This window comes from Struthio camelus, chromosome 2 (assembly GCF_040807025.1).
Source record: "Struthio camelus isolate bStrCam1 chromosome 2, bStrCam1.hap1, whole genome shotgun sequence".
Taxonomy (NCBI): Eukaryota; Metazoa; Chordata; class Aves; order Struthioniformes; family Struthionidae; genus Struthio; species Struthio camelus.
Window position 1 is genome coordinate 78,648,147 of NC_090943.1, and position 20,763 is coordinate 78,668,909.

The following is a 20,763-nucleotide window of genomic DNA, read 5'->3' on the forward strand; positions in this document are numbered from 1 at the left end:
AGCAGTCAGAACCTTGGAAAAAAGCATATGGCAGTTGCAGTATTTCTCTAAATGGGAAAAAATTCTGTTTAGCATCAATACAATTATCCTGCATAGTCAATTGGTCTAACTTGACGTAAATTCAGCTATTTTCTAATTGTGAATTTAATTTCTGTAAGATATTAATTCCACTTTCACTTTCCTAGGCCTTTGATCACATTCTTTCTGCTATAGAGGACATCTCTGGTCAAATAGGACATAATTATCTGAGAGATAAGTAAGTAGTAACTAACTTGGAATGCCTGAAATATTGCTAGGAAACCCCCACCTGTAAAACTAAGAATTTTAATTCTTTCAATTTGGAGCTGCAGGGATGTAAAGCATAATTTTAAAGGTTTTACCCTGACAAATCTGGAAATATAGGGAATATTCTCTTTTTGCTGCTACAAGCAAAGTTCAGACTAGGCCTGTGCAATGCCTCAGGCCACACCAAGGGGTCAGGTCCTCTCAGGATTTGAGAACTGGCCTTTTGCACAGGATTTGACCTAAAATATAATGTCGGTCTTTCTCTCTTTTTATTAACAGTATTTGTTAATAAATTAAACTCAGTAAATCTCTAAATTAAACTCAAATCAAACTTATCTAAATTAAACTCAAAAATGCTTGCTCTTTGTCTTAGTCCTACAAAGGATGAGTTCAGCATCTCTGAAAGTGATCACGAGGAGTGCTTTGAATCAGATCAGATGCTTTAAGCCTATTAACTTGAAACCAGTAAATGAAAACTGTGGAGCATTTCCACCCCCCCTCTGTTTATAATCAATCCAGCTTTGAGGGAAGCAAAATTATTCATTGGAAGACACGGTCACCATTTTCTTTGAAATACACATGAAGAATTACTGTTGTGATGGGCAGACTTGCATGGGCTAGATGGATAAATATTAAAAGAAAAGGACTTTAAAACTGAACTTCCTTTAATGGTGTTACATAGGGTTAGGCAGTTCCTCTCTCCCTGGATTTAGGACATTTCATCGGTGCAGACAGTCAACAGTTCAATCTGCTAAAATCTTGAGCTGACACAGCACAGCAGCTCCAGTCCATACGCCACAGCAGAGCGCTCTCTCACGTCTCGATGAAAGGCAGAAAATATTAGCTTAGGTTTAACATATGCTCATGACTATACATCTCCTAGGCTGGAGCTAGATTGTATCTAGTTAATTTTGAGCTCAAGCAGAACGGCTCAGCTGTCTGTACCCAGCTATTGGGACAGTCTCTTTCATTTCCTCTTTTGTCAGTTTAATTCTGCAGGAGTAGAATATGTACGTGCACATACACATTTATGTTCATGCAGAGTGAGAAAGCTTGGACAGACCAACAGTTTGAGGCAAGCCAATAACCTCAGCTTAGGATTTATCCTACCACAGTATCTACATTTGCACATGTGAAATCATATGTGTAGGTATTTCTCTTGCTCTGTGCTCATTTATGCAATGAAGAATTTTCATGAGGCATCACAAATAGAATATCTTTCTTTTAGTGATCTTAAGGTTTAATTTATTTATTGGTAATAAATTTCAGCAGATTAAAAGATAGGGATATACTTCCTTAGTTTTGATATGCTGACTGTCATGAAGATGAAGCTAAAGGTTTTTGAAGTGGCAGACTGGAGTTTGACTTCTTTGTCAGGGAGTAACAAGAGAAGATGTAGCTTAATCTAGGGTCATGGTTGAGTGTGTGGTTTGATGACTAATGTATTTTGAATGAGACCACCTTGCATCTGCAGCCAGAAGGCTCTGCTTCCTCAAAGAGGTGGCAGCCCCCTAGCTTCTTCACTAACGGGCTCAGGTGTGACAGTCTGAAATAGAGACCAGGACTGCCTGTCAGATGTTCTGGCTGAGGAAGAGGAATAATTATCAACCCTGTGAAAAATGTCGACTTCAACAACAAAAAGACTTCAACTATCTGATAAAAATTTGTAAACTCAAAATAGTCATGGCACAAGACGGATAGAATCATTTTGAATAGTGGTAGAGCTCTGAAGCTCTCATGCCCTTTAGGGAAAATCTCCAGGAAGGTAGATGAAAGTAAAGCAGCCTTTATCTTCTGGAGTCCAAATACGAAATGGCAGATATCCTTCTCTCAGAGAAGCTTGAAAGTGGAAATCACAGAAAATACACTCCACTTCCGTCCCTCAGATGACATCAATGGCATGAATAAGGCCCTCTGTCAGTGCTTTTGGAGGGCACCACTGTGAACTCACTTTTTAGGCCTACAAAGACAGCTGGTGAAAAACAGATTCCCTTAGAGAGGGAGAAAGAAATTTGTAACTTTTAGAATGACGCTAGTAAATATACAAGTGAATAATCAGAAGTGGAAAAATAAGGTAGCATGATAAAAAGTCCTAGTATAAAAAGTATTAAAAAAGTATAAAGAGTCCTAGTATAAAAAGTATAAAGAGTATAAAAAGTCCCAGCGAATCTGAAATGGGATGCTATTTCCATAACCGTCTTGCTGCTGTAGAGGTGCTTGGTAATTGCACCTGTTAAATGCTTTGAGATAACTGCCTAATTCTGTAACAGCCTTTTTCTTAGCTTTAACTTCTAACTGGAAAACTTCAAAATCAAAATCCTCTACGTTGCTATGCTCATAATTTTTGAAAGTGCTTAACTCACAAAAGTAGCGTTTACCCGAAACTAAAAATGATGTGACACTAAAATTGCTTGCTGTCATTAACATAGTTTGTTTAAATTATCAGGTGGTCCAATTTTGATAGGAAATTCCTCAGTAAAATACTGATGAGAAGGTCTGCTCAAAAATCAAGGGATCAGATCCTTAATGTTTTCCATGAACTCAACTTGAAGGATGCAATTAGCTATGTGGCTGAGGTATGAATGCTTTTTTACACATTATGGCACCGTATTCCTTTTTTTGGATCTTATAATGTAACTTGATGTATTGTAGGAAAGATGTCTGAAAGAAATCTATCATTTCTGCTCTCCTTTTTTTTTCTAAATGGAATTTAAGTGCATTCTCCCAACATCACCTGTTTGGGTGGTTGCAGTTCTCAGTATTATGCCTGATCCCTGAACATTAGTCTACTGTACGTACATCAGTGGGTTTTTTGCATATAGTCCATATGTCACTGCACTCGCCTGTTGGCTTCACTTCTGCCTTCTTTGCATGAGAAAACACTGTAAATCTAATGGGACCAGGCAAATTAATGTGTATTTCTAAATGCGTCAGCGGAATCTGGCTCCTGCAGAACAGTGCTTCTATGTGAAGACAAATCTGATTTGAAGAAGCCTCTTCCAAGCAGTGTGGCCATCTGACTCAAAGGGGTGAACCGCTCCGATCCCACTCTGCAAGCTCAGTCATTCAAAACATTTTTGAGGAGTAACTTTAATTCAGTTGAAGCACAACCTCCAAACTTCAAATATTAGTTAGAGTAGTTAGTATACTACAGATGGCAAATGCAACCACTGTATTGTGAAGTTAGAGAAACTTAAGACATAACAATGGGAACAATTTTTGAAATTACTGAATTGAAGGAAGTTACTGGCCTCCTGCTGGAGCATGATTCCCAGAGCCAAGCTACGTTAACAGATTGCGTAATAATTCCTAATCCTCTTCAGTGTGAAATCGGACAGGTTAGTCCAAATGACCATAAATATGCAGCATCCACACAGTGCAAAGAAGAGTTTTAAACAGTAATATATTCGTGATCTTTTAAATGATAACCTATCTCTGCCCTTAATCTCCACATGAACTCATTTTCACAGCTAGGTGATTTACCAGTTCATTTATTTAAATACAATGTTAAATGATAATAACAATCTCATTTTTTGGAAAATGAAAATGAAATACAGCTGGGTATTCTTCTTTCAGTGAAATAGGGCATTTGAGAGACCAAAAGCATTCACAAAATTAGATCAAATCCAGCAAATATTTTTGTGCAAAAAATAGGGGGGGTGGCTCACAAGACAAAGAAAATACTTCAGTTTAAAATTTTGGAAATTACTCTTTCAGTTTTCCGGCTACTTGAGCTCAAGAACTAATTTGCTTTCTCATGGGTCTTTCTGGGCCACACCTCAGAGAAGGAAAGTTAGATAACGAATGTGATGTTCAGAGTCACTGCTGAATCTGTTCAGCAGATTCACTGCAGCATTCTTTCCCCTGAAAGAAATCACTAAGAGTCACCCTCAGAATCTTTAGCCGATAACATCTTGAACTCCATATTGTAATGACAGGTTAAGTTGGATTATTCGTTGCTTGGAAGAGTGATCTTTCTCGTTATACATTAGTACAGTGCATAACACAAAGATGCTGACTTTTGACACGCTGCTGAAGTTTAAATATTGTTTGTATAGATTGTGTGCTGCAGATAAACTATATTTTAAAATGTCTGCTGTTAAGAAATTAAAAGTTCTTTAGATTCTACAAAAGGGTTGCAACATGTTTTCCGCCAGTGGTAATCAGTTAATGAGTCATGAGCTGTGAATCCTTAAGTCATTTCACCTTTCTCACATTAGTACTTGCTTCAGTGCTAGACTGATTAACAATATTTTATTGACTTGTGAAATAGCTCCCTGAACTACATGTCTGTGAATTTGCAAGCTGACATCAGAACTGAAGCCATTTCTTTAAGGAGGAATAGAGATCTGCCTCCTCTAGATACCCCTTCTCTTCTGAGTTGCAAGAAACTCAGGAGTTTAAAAAATAGTTTTATAAATTTGTCCTTCTTCCAGGTCTGTTGTTATGTTGCAGCTGTCCAATAAACCAGAGCTTGTGCGAGCTCAATCTGAACCTAAATAAATTCCTTACAGCTGTGAGAGGAGAGCCTAGGTCAGCTGAGCTCAAAATAATCCAGAGTAAATGAATAGAAATAACTTAAAATACATTTCTTGCCTCTACCTCTTTTCAGAGACGTGGTATAGGATTCCCAGATAGCTACTCTGTACTCTCATCAGGGTACAAAGTTCACATAGCACATTCTCATGAGTGGATACACTTCCAGAAGCTTTTTTGGTGAGCTTATATATGCAGTTTTTGAAATGATAGTATTTTAATAGTAGACCACGCTCTAATGAACGTGAACATCTGACTCAGAGGAAAGCATTTATAGCAAAAACTCATTTTAATCCAGATCATCTCTGAGAAATCACAAACAGTAAAAATGTCCTAGGACATTTTGTACCGGGAGCAATTTATTATTGCATAATTACACAATAAAAAATACAATAGATCAATAAGAATCAAGATAAAGGCAATAAACAACACTTTTTCATAAGGAGAGGTAAGATAGTTGTAATGATATTGTTCTAGAGTGTGTTTTCAATGTAAAACATATCGTGGAAAAATCAATATTTGACTCCGACAGATTCTTGGTGCAGACAGCAGCTCCTTCTGCTGTGAATAACAGTCCCTGACTATTGGAAAGGGACAATGAGAAGAATTTGCACTTGGTAGCTTCTTCTTGGCTAAAATGCCTCCACTGATGACATGATATGATGTATGTATGAGACATTAAGCTTTGATTTGAAAAGGAAGTCAGCCACACTTAAGAAAAAGGAGGAGATGATGCTGACCCAGATTTTACTTTTTTTTTCTTTTAAGTTTTCTGTCTGCAGAGATCAGAAAGTACCTAATGCCACTGAACTGATCCAACAGGTTACTGTAACATGTATGTGGTCTATCATAGTACCAGGAAACATGTTTGTTTGATTTGGTCTGTGAATATGGAAATGTAAAAGGGACACAACACAGGTAAAGTTTGAGAAATGTAGATAAAAATCTTTTAATATTCTGCAAGGGAGATTATTTTTCTCTGTGCATCCTTTATTACAATTTAAAATGTAGAAGTCTGCTATGTGATTTCTCTCTGCTGCTATTTAAAGCCATAGATGGATTTGGCCTGCGGATTTGGCCATGACGTCACTCAACAGCTCCCTTTCACAGAAACAGGAGATTTTGCAAGCAGTAGGGAAACCTGTCAAAACAGAAAAACGAGCTTTCCCAGAAATTCCCTTTGTGACACCAGCCTCTGAACTGACAAATCTCCTCTCTTCGATGTCTCATCTCTTCCTCTCCACAGTGTCTTTCAAATAGGCATTTGAAAATACACATTTTGTCCTAGGTGCTTATGTTAACATAATGCGCCATGTCTTACCACGCTCATGTTAACACGTGGTAGCTTTTGGCAAAAACGTATTGCAGCAGTAATGTGTCTCGTTTCCTCCTGTGGCCAGGGCGAACGCAGAGGCTCCTTAGCATTTATACGTTCACCAAGTACAGACAACATGGTGAATGTCGACTTCAGCACCCCGCGCCCGAGCTCTGTGGAAAGCTCCGTCTCTTACTTACTGTAAGTAACTGGGGCTGATGGGTTGCATTTTATTTTTGTGGTCTACGATGTGAAGAAGTGCAAAAAACAATGTGAAGTATTAAAGTCATAAATTAACAAAAATGTAAATTATAGGCCCCCCCCATTTACTACTTTTTGTAACTTTCATTCATCTTTTCTTCCCACATAAAATGGGTGTACAATGCTATCAATGTTCTTGTTTCATTTTACGCACAAATTTTTCAGTGTAAATTGATGGCAGAGCACACAAAATTAGAAAGACTTGCTTCTTCCTCAACTCATCCCTGACTGCTTCACAAAATAGAGCAATGTAAACAGAAGAGTAAGAGTAGAAAGTAATAAATGAAAAAATTGAAAATCTACCTGAGAGATAAGAGTCAATACATTTTAAAGGGGGGATGTACACACGTCTTCACATTCGCAAAATTGTATCAAAGCTTTTTAAAGGTCAAGTCCGTCTTGGTTAGAGCTCAGCATGATTTTTTTCAGATAGAAAGGTGAATTTTTCAGCAAGTGTTATGCATCTTTACAGAGGGTTTTAGCACTCCTTAAGCCTTTTATCTGTAGCAAAAGCTTTGTGAATTCTGTAATTCTACAACCATCACATTCACTAGGGGGGAAAGGGGAGTATCCACACAGCTCCACTTTAAACATTTAAACATGGGAACCTAATTTAGGAATCTAGGCTCTGTGTATAATGAATAGAAAAAGCCTTCCAAGGGCAGTTCAAAGCCCCTAATTGTTGCCTAAATTAAGGTGCTGAGAGTCATCTTCTGTAAATAGCCTTTTTTCTCCACTGACTCCCTAGAACACCTATGTTCCTACCTCCGAAGACAGCCTCTCTTGCCCCAGAAAAGATCTCTCACCTCCTTTTAGATTGCAACTTACAGACAGATAACTGTGATTATGGATCGTAGAATTTCAATCCTGCAGTTACAGGAAGGTAACTGGCATCAAAAAAAGCAAACACATAAAAAAGCTCGTAAAATAGAGCCCATATCCGCATTTGAGGTGGTTCATGTGACATTAGTGTGCCTTTTGTTCACTGAGTGCAACTGACAGGGCTGGATGTCATTGCTGAGTCTGGTCTAGAGAGGTCTGGTCACGAGAGAGGCAAGGAAGAATATTGCTCCTTCTTTAACACATTTGTTACTCTCATGGATTAGGTCACGTGACATGCAAACAGAGAAATAAGAGTAGTGAATGCTATACCCACCTTAAATACAAGAAGCCAACACATCTTAAAAGGGAGACATGTATACTTTTCACATTTCCCACCAGCTGTTTGCTCACTCTATTTGCTCCATTTTGACCTTGCTTTTTCTTTTAACTTAATTTCTCCCTCTCTGTCCCCACTTTCCTGTTTTCCCTTCCCCTTCTGTAATTACGGATTCTTAAAAGTGCTGTTTGTATTTTGGTATTTTTCTTCAGGAGAGAAAAGGCTGGATCGGTTTGCCTTGACATGCAAGCTTTAGAGCAGAGGAGGAAGAGTATCCGGGACACAGAAGATACGGTCGCACACCACACCCTACAACAGTACCTGTATAAACCCAGGCAAGAGGTGAGAGCGGAAGGCCAACACAGGTCAGATTTTCAGTCTAAAGCTGTGAGACACGAGGAACCAAAAATTTGGGAGCGAAACTCAAAAGGAAAGAACACATCCGCAAAATCCACCCTTGAGGAAGATGGGATCTTTATCCGTGTTCTCTCCCACTTATAAGCAAGGCCTCATTCACACAGCTAGTGCCTCTGATTTCAGTGGGGCCAGGGGAATGCAGAGCTGGATCCAAAATAGGTTCTGAGGCAGGACTAAGTGCAGTATGTAAACTGAAATGATTCACACGCTTCCTTTGAAGAGAGAGGCTTCCTTTGAAGGACTGTCACTATTAGTTATACTTAAAATTCTTGAACTAATACCAGTTTCAGCACGAAGACAGAGAAAGAAAATACAAGTTTATATTAATGCCTTTAGATTAGTCTTTGGGTCATTCTTTTTTTAAGCAGTTGGTTTTGTTTTCATGGCACTGATTAACTGCATTAATCCAGGGCTTCCAGCAGTATTTCTGAATAAATGAATATTGTTTTTCCTTCCTGGCCACAGCACAAACACCTGTACAGCCGACATGAGATCATGCACAATGAAGACGAGAAACAAGACAAGGAAATTTTCCATAGGACAATGAGGAAACGCTTAGAGTCTTTCAAGAGTACCAAACTAGGAATAAACCATTCCAAGAAGCTCAATAAAATCCACAAGCGAGACCGGGGCCAAAAAAGGGTAAAATATTTGCATGAGGACTCACCTATTATGCAGACTAAGGGGTGGGGAGAGGAGGGAGGACTCTAAAGGGTCCCGCGTCCTGCAGTTATCTCTGTCCTATAGAACTTCATGACCTTAAAGAGTCTAGGCAAGAAGAAATAGTTTGAACTATGAGGTGACTCAAGGGGCACCTTCTCACACGGTGCTTTTCTCTTTGCTTTCGGACTCTTCTGGGTGAGAGACTTTTGATCACATGTAAAACAAGAGCTTGTGTCAAGCAGGAACACTGCAAGGTGATGTAGCAGACTAGAGCTGCAGCATGGACTGTTCCACAAAATTTGCGTGGAAGTAGGAGGGAACTGGTAGTGTTTGAAGAGCCAAAGTCCCTTTCTTTTTCTGCAATGAGTATGGCAGGGGGTGGAAATAATGACATGCATATTGGGTCTCAAGCAAAGTTCAAAAGAAATTTCAGGGATATACCACTGAACTCTGCTGACTTCATAAGGATGTGTCCGCCATTGCTATCTGATGATGGCAACATTTTTGGTAACTGTTCTTTTGTTTGTTTTCTTTCAGCGAAACAGCAGTGTCATACCAAATGGAAAAATACCTTCAGAAAACCCAGTACAAGATTTTGCTTTGAAGGAAAAAGGTAAATAGATTGTTAGACCAGCTTCATTAATTGCATTTTACCAACTACACTGTCAGTAAAAAATGCATCACTGAAAAATTTCGTGGCATGTAAAGATGAGGCTGGTATTCAAAAGGGAATTCTGCTCCTAACCTGAGTTGGGGGAATCTGCTCTGTACTTCAAAACTGAGTGTCTGAGTGATTTAGAAGTTGTTTTTCTAGACAGCTGGATGATAAACCAAATCTGAATCAGCCCTCTCTCTCGTATTTTTAAAATACTGTGTTTCCATTTTGAAAACTAAAAGATGTGGTGGCTGTGGTGTAGATGAAATTTCAGCTTCCTTTTGAATAAGCTGCACAGAGCAATTTTTGCTAATGTCTTTCTTTTTGATCAGCCGGGATATGGCTGCCTATGACACCATGTCATATCAAATTCAGTAGTTTGGTGGCACTCTAATCTGCGTTAAGGGCTATTTGTTTCAAAGGGGTCAGGATCAAAACTGAAAGCCAAGCAAGCACGAGAGAGTAACTTTGAAAGGAACATGCAGTCAGAGGCCACTTTCAACACTGGCTCATCCTTCATGCGCATCTACTAAGTCTAATAAAAAAGTCATCCTTACAAGTGTCCTTTGAAGCTCACTGCCCTAGGGAGTATCCCTAGTGAGAGAAGAAAAGAAAAAAACAAAATCTGACATCTCGGTTTTGCATGTAAAGCCCCAAATACTTTGATCTGGTGCTTTAGCCATCATTTGGCCTTGTGTCAGTAATAATAAACACTGAATACTGATATTTCAAACTATAATGATTTATTATTTTATATATATATCTCATGTGTATGTGTGATTTGCGTATAGGTTATCTATCGTATTGTATATATCACACATACATGATAGAATTTTATATATATATATATATATTTATATATATATATATATATATACACACACACACATACATATATGTCCCTTGAAAACTGAAATGTGATTTAAAAGCCACTGAACTAACTCTTATTCCTGGTCTTTCCTCTGTTTACGCAGGCAACCCCCCTGATCTCAAAGAAAACTGCAGAGAGAGATTTCTTTTTTCCTGTAGCTCCAAGCAAAGATTTTTTTCCTTATATATGCTCTTTAAATCATTTTCTGAGCGTTATTTTTTTTGACTGACAGAGGCACTGCCTGATGGCTGAGTAACTGCAATATTCTAGAACAGCTTTGCTTGGGAAGAGCTTTCCAGATGCTTTTAAGTAGGACATCCAATGCTGCCTCCTCAAAGCACCTAGAAATCTCTTCATCCTCTACCTAAAAAAGAAGTTTCTTTGGAGGACAGTATTAAGAAGTGATTTAGCAGCAGATAGAAACACTCTTTACTTCTTTATCCAAACTATAGTAAAACCAATTCTCCTGTAGTAGACACTTATATATGGAGCAATGACCTTACCAGGTTGGAAATCAGTCAGGATACTAATGCCAACCTCTGTCTAACGATGAAAATGCAGCGACTGGTTGTTGTAAGCGACCACAGTTGTCAAGACCTGAGCATTTAAGAGGCAAAATAAAGTGGTGCAGCAGTCTCATGTCATATGTTTGCTCATTTCAGTGCCAGGAAAGCAGACAAAGTCTCTTAGCCAAGAGCGTACCTGGAATGTGCAAGCTCTATTATAGTACCAGCCACTAATGCAAGGCTGAAACCTGTGTTGGCTTTCTTAATCTAATTGGTGTCTAAGCTGCAAACTGGATACATTCTAACTCTCTTTTGCAGAGAGAGTTCCAGATCCTTGTTAATGATATATCTTAGATAACTATCTGAGCATCAAAACAGCATAAAATAACATTTTCTATCAAAACTGATAGAAATCTCTAATTAAATTGGACTTTTTTTTTTCCCTCCCCTAGATTTGGAGTTTTCTGAGCCAGAAGAAAGTAATGATTATGAAACTTTGCACCTAGGCAAAGGAGTTGATTTCCTGGCTAATGTGACCAAGCAAAATTTCACAGATACTCCTAGTGGTAAGAAAATCAACTACATATGGATTTTTTTTCTCAGATATAAAACAATTTATTAGCAATGCTGCTGCTTTAGCTTCTATTTTTTGTTTTGTTTTGATTTGATTTGTTCTCTTAGAAATTAACTTAATATTATTGTTAACAGATGACAAGTTTTGGATATTTAAAGGTATGGAGAGCATCAGCTTTGCAGCTGATAATACTGACAGCAGTTGTGAGCATGACTGCATAATCCAGACCTAAAAGCACTAGTTATTTCCAGCAACAGAAAATACTATCTTAGAGCTGTCCTACTTCACAAGGCCAGCCAATACCAGTCCTTTGGAACTGACTTCTACTAGCATTTAAATCAACTTTGCTCTGTGATACATTTCATGCTGCTTCTTTCATGTGGAATTTTTCATCTTAAATTCACAACTCCCTCAGATCTCCCCTACAAGACTGTATGCAATCCTGGATCATTTTAGAGATAATACAAAACTCATAGTATTCACAGAAAAGGGAAGATTTGCGGCATTCCTGGGGCACTTACTCTGTTTGACTTCTGGTCCTGAATGGCACCAAAATACCAGATTGAAAATATATTGTTATATATGAAAATAATAATATGATGTATTTCAAAGATTTTAAATTTTAATATTTCTCTTTAGTCCTTTGTGTTTGAACTCTCAGCGTGCCGCTGTATTTTTCATATGTAACATGCTGCATGGAGTGAAGAAAAATACTCGTGTCAGGACTCTTGGCAATCATGCTGATACAGCTTTTCACTGCATCGTGACAAATTCCCTGTCTGAATGTATATAAAGACAACTAGAAACTGATCCAGAAAAAGTGGATGGCGAGATGCAGACCTAGACTGTTTTCGAGATTTTCTTTTGCTGTTTAAACACTATAGATTTGGTGTTTATGTTAAAAGGCTGATGTTACTTACTTTTGACTGTTCCATGGCCTGCTTTGGCTCCCTCACGCATGTCGTACAAATATGGATAGCAGCACTTTAAGCTTTTTTTATTATTATCTTTTATTTCTTTTTTGTAGGTTGGATTTGAATGTTCTGCAATTCTTTTATGTTTTGCTTTATTTTGGTTGAGGGATGGGTTTAGGGATGGGTTGATTTTTTCTTTTATGGATTTTTTTCATTGTCTGCAGACATCCCAACCATAACTGCATGTTATATCCAATTCTTCTTTTTAAAGGAAGTCCAGACTGACTAGCAATAACCAAGCCAGTGAGAGCAATCTGTGTGTGTATCATAGTATATCTGCCAATGGTTTTCTGCACTATAGCCCTTCTCCTTATACATCTTGTTGTATCTCCATGACATTTCTTTAATTAATTGAATTTGTTACTCATGAACTTTTTGTAGGAATTGATAACCCAGTATTTTCAGCTGATGATGATCACAGTGTCTACATGAAGTTCTCACCATGGTTATCTAGTGAAGATACTGTGGTACCATCACAAAGGGCCAGAGTGCAGATCCCTTATTCTCCAAACAACTTCAGACGGCTCACTCCATTCCGGCTCAGCAATAAATCAATAGATTCCTTCTTGCAAGCAGATGGCCCAGAGGACCGACCCAGATCCTTTCTCCCAGAATCAACACATATGTAATATTTTAAAACAGATTATCATCTTCATTTTTGAAGTCTTCCTATCTACCCTAAGAAGTTTACTTTTCTAAGAAGTTTTACTTTTCTAATTTTTTCTCTTTCTTTCCTTCTTGATTTTTTTTTTTCTACAACTAAACATCATCTATTTTCCTCCGGTTTGAGCAGCTAAACATTTTTCTATTTTCCTCCTATAGAAATGCTGCCCAGCTACAAATATTTGGGGTGAAACGCCCAGTTATTTTTAGAACAACTAAGGATCTGGCTCTTTGTTTTGGCTTGAACACTTTAAATGCTAAGCAAAAAATATTCCAAACACCAGAACGTGTGTACCTGTTTTCAAGAGGATCCAGGTTTCTTGGTTAGCCAATTTAAGATGATAAAATTCCTACTTGAATTGCCTAATACAAGGCAATTCCACTTCAACACTCTTAAAAATGGTGGTTACTCTGTCAACTAACATTGTCAGGACCGTCTTCAGGCCTAAGTAAACTAGGTGACTAGTTCTACTCCTAGTAGACTACTAGGAGACAGGAGACTACTAAGAACAGCAAATCAATCATAGCCAGTGCCGGCTGTCTATCTTACTTACGCCAAAGCCCTGGAAAGACAGTCTGGTTGGTGATGCCAAAGGACATGGTTTTCCTGTAAAGAAGTTGGGTGAATTACTTAACCTATTGGCTGTGCAATAGGAACAGGAGGCCTAGACCAGCAATGAGCTAAGCTGAGCCGCTCACTCTTAGTGTGACCAGATTGTGATTTTGCCTCTGCTACTGAGAAGCCTTGCACCGGTTCTGATGATCTGGCCTGGTTCTTCTTTATCCAATGCCTAGCTAGTGACTCCCACTGTGCAGTACAACTGCTAAATGACACTCCTGGTTACACCATTAAATTGCATAAAATAGAGCGAAAAATGAAGCAAGTTTTGCACTAAAAAGCATCAGAGTTCCCTTGCATAGGTGTAGATAACTACCCAGCAGCCAAAACACAGCAGAATTCCGGTTTTGATTAGAGCCCAGCCATTTGCCTTATCCTTAAACTGTGAATTTTTCTTAAGCCATATCTTGTTTTGAAACCAGAGAAATGTTCAGCTTTTTGATGCAGTAAATTTCTTGATGCCTCGGATGTGTTAGAGGCTTAAAAACAAATCAGCTCGGGGTTTAAATGAATATCTTGATGGCCCTTTAATTCTTGTTCTGTGACATTTTTCCACACCATAAAAATCAGCCTTCGTTTCTATAATAAGCATAGTCAGTGCTGTAAATGAGGTAGCTCAGGTCACAGTTCAGCCATTGTAATTGAACAGAACATAGGGCACTGCAGGGATTATGCAATGAAATCCAATCCTCAGTTTCATTGGGAATTAGCTTCTGGGGAATCCACGATCACACGTGTATGACCTAGCGTGCTCTGTGCATCAACAAACAAAGGAATGTGGTAAACTGAGAGTACTTCTGCAGGTAGCTGATGAACCTTTGTTCAGATAAAGATCTTAGGATGAGAGTGACTACTACCCAGTTTTGATTTGAGAAGAATTTCATAGTCTTTTGAAAATAAATGGAAAAGAAAGTTCCATTTTGCTTCTTTTCTGGCTTCTGTCCCTACAGAAGATGTGCTGATTCAAGCGTAATTCCAGGTAGCACATTACTTTCTTCTTTGGAGTGTACTGCAGCACTGTGGTTGGTTCTAGTACTCAGTTCTCTATTAGTGCATCTTCTGATTATTTTTAAATGGTGTTTTAAAATACAAGTTGGATTAATTAAAGGATTGTGAATTGAATTCCAATATCCTGATTAAAAACTAGAACACTGAACAACATTCCAAAATGAAATCTGCTCCCTGACATTTATTCACATTGAAAATCTCTTCACATTTTTTTCCATTGAAAATTGTCATAAAATACTGGCTTATTACTCCCTGAACTATTTCTTGCTAACCTTTGTTCTTTTCCTCCATTCTATTGCCTTGATTATACCTGGCTTTATTATTTAGAATTGCTATGCATTAGTTCTTGTGCAAGTATGTTTGATATATCAAAGTCACTGGGCTTTGCCTGTGTCTCTTAAGAAGCATTTTGGGAAACTAGATTGCCTGAGCTAACAAGCTCAGAGCTTAATTACTCTCAGAAACAGTCCTCTGAATTATCTCATATAATAAAATGTCCTCATAGCAGAATGACATTGGAATTTCAATTAAAAGGTTTTAAAAACAATATAGATTGGAAAATAAAAATAGGAATGTGAAGTTTGCCTCCACAACCTAAAGCATACAGAAAACTGAGCCCGGGCCCCAGTTAAGAAGAAATTGACAGTCTGCTGATACCCTCTGGTCATTAATTAAAGCATACAGAAAACTGAGCCCGGGCCCCAGTTAAGAAGAAATTGACAGTCTGCTGATACCCTCTGGTCATTAATTAAAAGAGCACAATTTCTTTCAAAAGTTTCTGAAAGATTTCCTTGCAGAGCCACATGACTCAATGGCTCAAAAAAAAAGATACACCTTAATGACCAGATGATGGCTCTATCTCCTAATTATTTGTAACATGCAATGTTCATCACTGGACTCAGTTCCACCTGCTATTTGGCCAGGACAAAAAGTTTGATAAACTTGGCTGAGGTTGTACAATATGGCCATTGGGACAGAGTACAGTTGCTCAGCTCAAAAACAATGTTAAACCACTCACTTTCATAAGACTTTCAGCAAAATTACCAAATTCAAAGGGTTCCTAGAAAATCAGTATTTAAAATAAAATCAAGCTTGCACTGGTATAGAAAGTCTGTGTCTATATATATTTCTATTTAATTTTGCTCTCTAGGTGAGATGGACCATGATGTTGAAATGACAGAATACTCCTCTTCAGATGACAAACTGCCTCCTTATACATCTGACGAACCAAACCAAACAAATGGTGTTTCAGAAACTCCCCTCCACTTCTTTCCATCTTGTCTTCAAATGCCTTGGACACAAACCTATTCTTCCTTGGAAAATAGAGGGAATATATCTCTTTCGACTGTCTCTGAGTATGTAACTTCTTGTGACCCAGATGTACCTGATCTCTACTGGGAAGCAGATACAGATATGAATAACAAAGAAACAATAAACTCAGGTTATTGTTCTGAAGTTAGCTACGAGCCAGAGAATTCACAGGAGGAGAGTTCTCTCTCTATGCCTGAAGGGCTGGAAGACTCTTATATTAAGGAGCCTCAAGAGAAGATAATGTTGCTTGATGTACAAGCAAACTACAGATCCGCTGCAGCCAGGCGCGTACAAAGCCGACGTTCCTTTCACAGGCCAAAACCATTGCAACACCCTAAGCTTCAGAAGCTAGCATCACTTCCAGCATCTTGTCATATCCCTCCACATTCGCTGGAACAAGAGGAAACACAGCTGTGAACCAGGACTTACTTGAAAGGAGAAGATGAGAGAGAATAAGTTGAACAAAGGGCTTCTGTAAAAATAAAGAGCAACCTGTTGGTTTGCTTTCCATCAGAACGGTTTCTGATGAAAAAGAGAGTGGGGTCCCATGATGTCAGGATGTCAGAAGCACTAGGGCTTTCTATTGCACTTATATTTTTAAGTCCTCATTCACGCTGAAAGGCTGGAGGGTGAAGGGAAAATTTGCCTTCTTGCTATTTTTTCCTGTAGACTGTTACAAAAATCAATCTTATTTTTTGGAGGGCTAAAACAAGAAGCTTTTCAAAAGATAAATGTTTGGAGTTTTTTTACATAGAAATGGTTTATTATGTCATATATCCCCAGTAAATACATTTAAAGAAATAGGCTGCATTTGCTGTATCAGTAATGGAATTCAGTATTCATGATGTATGAAAGCCAATGGTGAGCCTTTTACCTGCTAAGTCTATTCTGATGGGAGTGGATCAGTGCCTTTTTTTTTAATTGCAAGCTAAAGAAAAAATATTTTCTTGCTCTTGAATATTAGTGTCACTGTGTAACTGTGGGATATTGATTGTGTTGGAAGCCTCTGGGGATTAGGGGAGAGGAAAGTCCTGGCCTCTTGAAGTTTAGTCAAGGACTCCAGGATGGCCAGTGTTTGACCTTTATTTCCCCTACGTAGTGGCACTGGAATAAAAAAACATCCAGAATTAGTTTAGAATTTTAGTTTGTGTGGTCATAAGCATCTCATTTTATATTCTTAATTAAGCTGCTCAGTTTTAAATAGCATCACTCACGCAGAAGTGTAAATACTTGTCATTTGTCCTACTGCTTGTGTGTCTTCTAAATATTCTGTTAGATCATCTTGTTTATTTATGTACAACCCTCTTTCAAATGCTGATCAGCATAATGGCCTCACAGATGCTATTCTGTCTTCTACCACATGGTTTAAGTGCCACAATGACTCAGGATGATGTTGATGTTTCAAAGTACTGTACAGAGGTAGTTTGGCTACTGTGTATGTATACACTTGTTTGTGTCAGGAAATTGCATTTTTATTTTCCACTTTTCTGCTAAATGACAATAATTAGGATTGCACTATTATGTATGAATCTGATCTAGTTTCTGTGAAGCCAGCTGGAGACATCAGTGAAAGCTGACTCAGATGAAGACTTAATAAAAGTAAATGCTCTAAGATCTTTCATGGGTGCATAATGCTCCCTGCTGGACTGCTGTAGGCATAGTCCTATGACCTATCTCTTTTTTGCCTTGCGTGGCTCCAATCTTAAAACTTTGGCTTGAAATCTTCAGTGATATAAATTGCTAAGGTTCTCTGACATGAATAGATGAACGCTTAGCTGCTTCCGTGAGCCTAATGTGTACCTTATTTCCATTTGAGAACCATGTAAACTATTTGTAAATGAGCTACATCAACTTCAGGGAGGTATCTGAATTGCTTAACACTGGAGCCAGTAGAGGCTTTCTTGGGTAAAATTTACTTTACTTATAGGAACTAGCGGGTACTTCACTCTCCACCTCTCCCAAATTTTAATAGGGATCTGGGTGAGTCTGTGTCAGATGTTTAATTTTAGATTCACCCCACAAGGGTAGAGAAATGTATGAAAACTCTGACTCAGTGCTTTTTCCTATCTTTGTCCTCTGCAAAAGTGCCCATTAGGCTAGTACCGATTGCAGAGATGTGATGGCAAATGTCTGATAGCTTAGCTAGCTACATAACCTATGCCTTTAGACAGTATGCAGCTGCCTGTCTGCAACCAGCTTGGGTGTTGATTCAAATCGATGTCCCTAGATGAAAGGCTCCATCTCCCAGTACTGAGAGCTAGTCTTGCTAAGGAAGGTCAGGAGGCGTAAGGTTTTCACCAGTAGATATGCTAATTTTATAATTCTATAATGTAAATACCATTTTTTGTGAACTGGATAAACATGAACCTATTATTTTGGTGAAGGAGAGTATTTTTAATGTTGTTCCAGATAGTAAAATTGGAACGAGTATTAGAATGTTAATGATTGGCACCGACATACAACAGGACTCTTATTGATCCCAGACGTTAGCACAAGGAAAGTGCAATGTGCCAAAAATCTCATCTCCAGTCTCATAGCATAATGCCTAAGTACTAACACCAAAGTTGACAAGATGTTGGCTAGGTGTTGACTTTGAATTAAACCTTTCATTTCTTATTGCTGTTGTACAGAGGTCATTGCTGTCTTGCATTCTGAAGAAGAACCACCCTGTGGGCTGCATTTTCTGTATACTTGTTAGAGCATTCATAATCTATTTGTGTACAGGCTACCTCAATAAAACATCTGCAAGTCCTCATCAGCAGGTGGGAATTTTTGCCAGATAGGTGTTGCACACACAAGTGTATGCACTTTCAAAAAATCTCAGGTTTTGAGATTTTCATGTTCTTTGTATGTTGAAGTAATAAACAAGAGAGGATCAGTAGACACCACAAGTGTTTACAAATACAGCAGTCTTCTGGGAGGAGTCAGGATCCTGTATGCTTTGGAGAGGGCTATGGGCTGGTAGGAGTTTCTTCAAAACAGAGAGGAACACTAAGCCATTTTTAACAAATGAAAAATCGAAAGGCACTGTATACAAAGAGCTTAACTCTCCATTTATTCTCAAAGGTCTTAGGCCTTGTCCATATTATAAAGGGCTCTGTCACCATGGTTGTACAGGTGAAGCATAGATTGGCCAATCCTAATAGTGAAAAGTCCTTTCCCCGGAATAGCTTACATCATTTCTGAAGCTCTTATGCCTCTAGAAGATGTTTTCTACTATAGTTGCCTCTACATGTCTCAGGGCTTTGGTTGGCACGGTTTGTAAATTTGAAATGTGATGAAAAAAGTTTCAAACCCCTAATTTGCACACTAGGAAAATGTTGGGAAAACAGGTAGATCTCAACTAGTATGTAGTAGGTTATAATTCCTTATTTTTTCCAGGGCAATTACTCCTATCAGGAGTCTACCAGGGTATATAAGAAGAGCAGGTCGGAAGTTTATGATCTGTCTCACAGTTTTGATTGCTCCTTCAGCAGACTTAAATGAGTCAACCACCACTAATTTCATCACAGCTACACTGCTTTAGAGCTGCTGAGAAGATGGCTGTGTGTAGCAGCTTCTTTTTACTGTGTGAGGTAACGACAAATGAGATTGGAAAGATCTGTTGCTAAATCAGTTGGCCTCCAGTGAGGCTGTTCCGTTCTTGCTGAGCTACGCTGACTGAAAGTCTATCTCTAGAATTTATTTGTGATGTGCTCTGTCAAAGAAAGACAAGTTTTGTGGTTTGTGGGGAATTCCACAGTTGCTATTTATTGAACATGTAACTATGGGCTACCTTGTTGTACAAAGATGGAATGCAGAAATATGTGATGTCTTTCTACATTTCGCTCCGCGGGTAGGATGCTTTTTAACAATGTTTATTATGCTGCACTATGACCTAGAAATGTTAAAAATAACAAGTGTGTCACCTGTGTTCAGATGAATTCTGCCTCTCTGAGCTGTGAAGCTACTTATTTGAAATTATGTTTTACAAATATATGGTCTAGTCAAGAGATTTATGTAACAAAAATTGTAAAATAATCACGTGCCTTAAATTGTCACTCTTTAGAGAGCTGCTGTTTGGAGATGTTTGTGCAATTTCCAAGCAGCGTCAGCCTCCTCCGTATGTTTTTAAACAAGTCAAGTTGTTCTGCTAATGTGTCTTTAAAGAAATGTTTTAATAGTATATCATGATGAGAAGATTGGCAATAAATTGTATCACTTTGGTGGAATCATTCTGCTTTGGCAAGACTCATTGATTTGGCGCATTTAGACGTGACTTCTCATACAAGACTTCTGAGAAAATGGACTGTTTGAATTTCTGTCCCTGAATCAAATAATTAAAAATAAGTGGCAATAATGTAATGCTGATCATTCAAGTCATTTAGAAAACTCAAACTATTAAAAAAAGCAACAAAAGCTATAAAAGATATCCAAAGTCTCACATTGACCACTATGATACTTTTGGTATAGTCCTAACTCCATCAAAGTCAATGAGAGAATTCCCACTGACTTTATAAAGCCAATAGTTCAATCCTTAGAACACATGGAAATCCATTTCTTTCCAAGATATGCACGCTAATGTTGTCATTATAGCAACACAAGTTATTCTTGTGTTGTTATTCTATATATATCATGATATATAACATAGCATTATAATATCAGTCTTTTGATGAAAAGATTCAAGTCACCTTTTGGGGTTTTGTTTTACTGTGCAATGCTTTTTTGAAGATCTGGCAGAAGCAATAGCTCAGTTCAGATTTTTAGTAGCCACTAATGAAGGCCAGCTTCATTTCCCACACAGAAACCAAGGAAACTTAATCTAAACTGTCTTGAATTGCATTAATCAATTTTCCCTGAAGGCTCTGTATAACCAGTGAAAATTACCATTTCTATTGTCATCCTGCTTGTTAGGATGTTTCCATGCCTGATACTGCAAGTATCCCAGCATTTCACAGGAGGTATGG

General features: G+C 38.2%; 1 protein-coding gene across 1 annotated transcript in view; it reads left to right on the forward strand.

Annotated features, from left to right (window-relative positions):
* The window catches only part of SLC9A3 (solute carrier family 9 member A3), a 59,063-nt gene extending 39,031 nt beyond the window's left edge, over positions 1-20,032 (forward strand). Inside the window, exons 9-17 of the mRNA XM_068931330.1 lie at positions 186-256; positions 2,732-2,861; positions 6,222-6,337; positions 7,769-7,898; positions 8,439-8,615; positions 9,174-9,249; positions 11,121-11,234; positions 12,598-12,841; positions 15,657-20,032. Coding sequence (XP_068787431.1) covers positions 186-256; positions 2,732-2,861; positions 6,222-6,337; positions 7,769-7,898; positions 8,439-8,615; positions 9,174-9,249; positions 11,121-11,234; positions 12,598-12,841; positions 15,657-15,660 — 1,062 coding nt within the window. The 3' untranslated portion in view covers positions 15,661-20,032. The remainder of the gene's footprint in view (positions 1-185; positions 257-2,731; positions 2,862-6,221; positions 6,338-7,768; positions 7,899-8,438; positions 8,616-9,173; positions 9,250-11,120; positions 11,235-12,597; positions 12,842-15,656) is intronic.
* Positions 20,033-20,763: the final 731 nt, after the last annotated feature.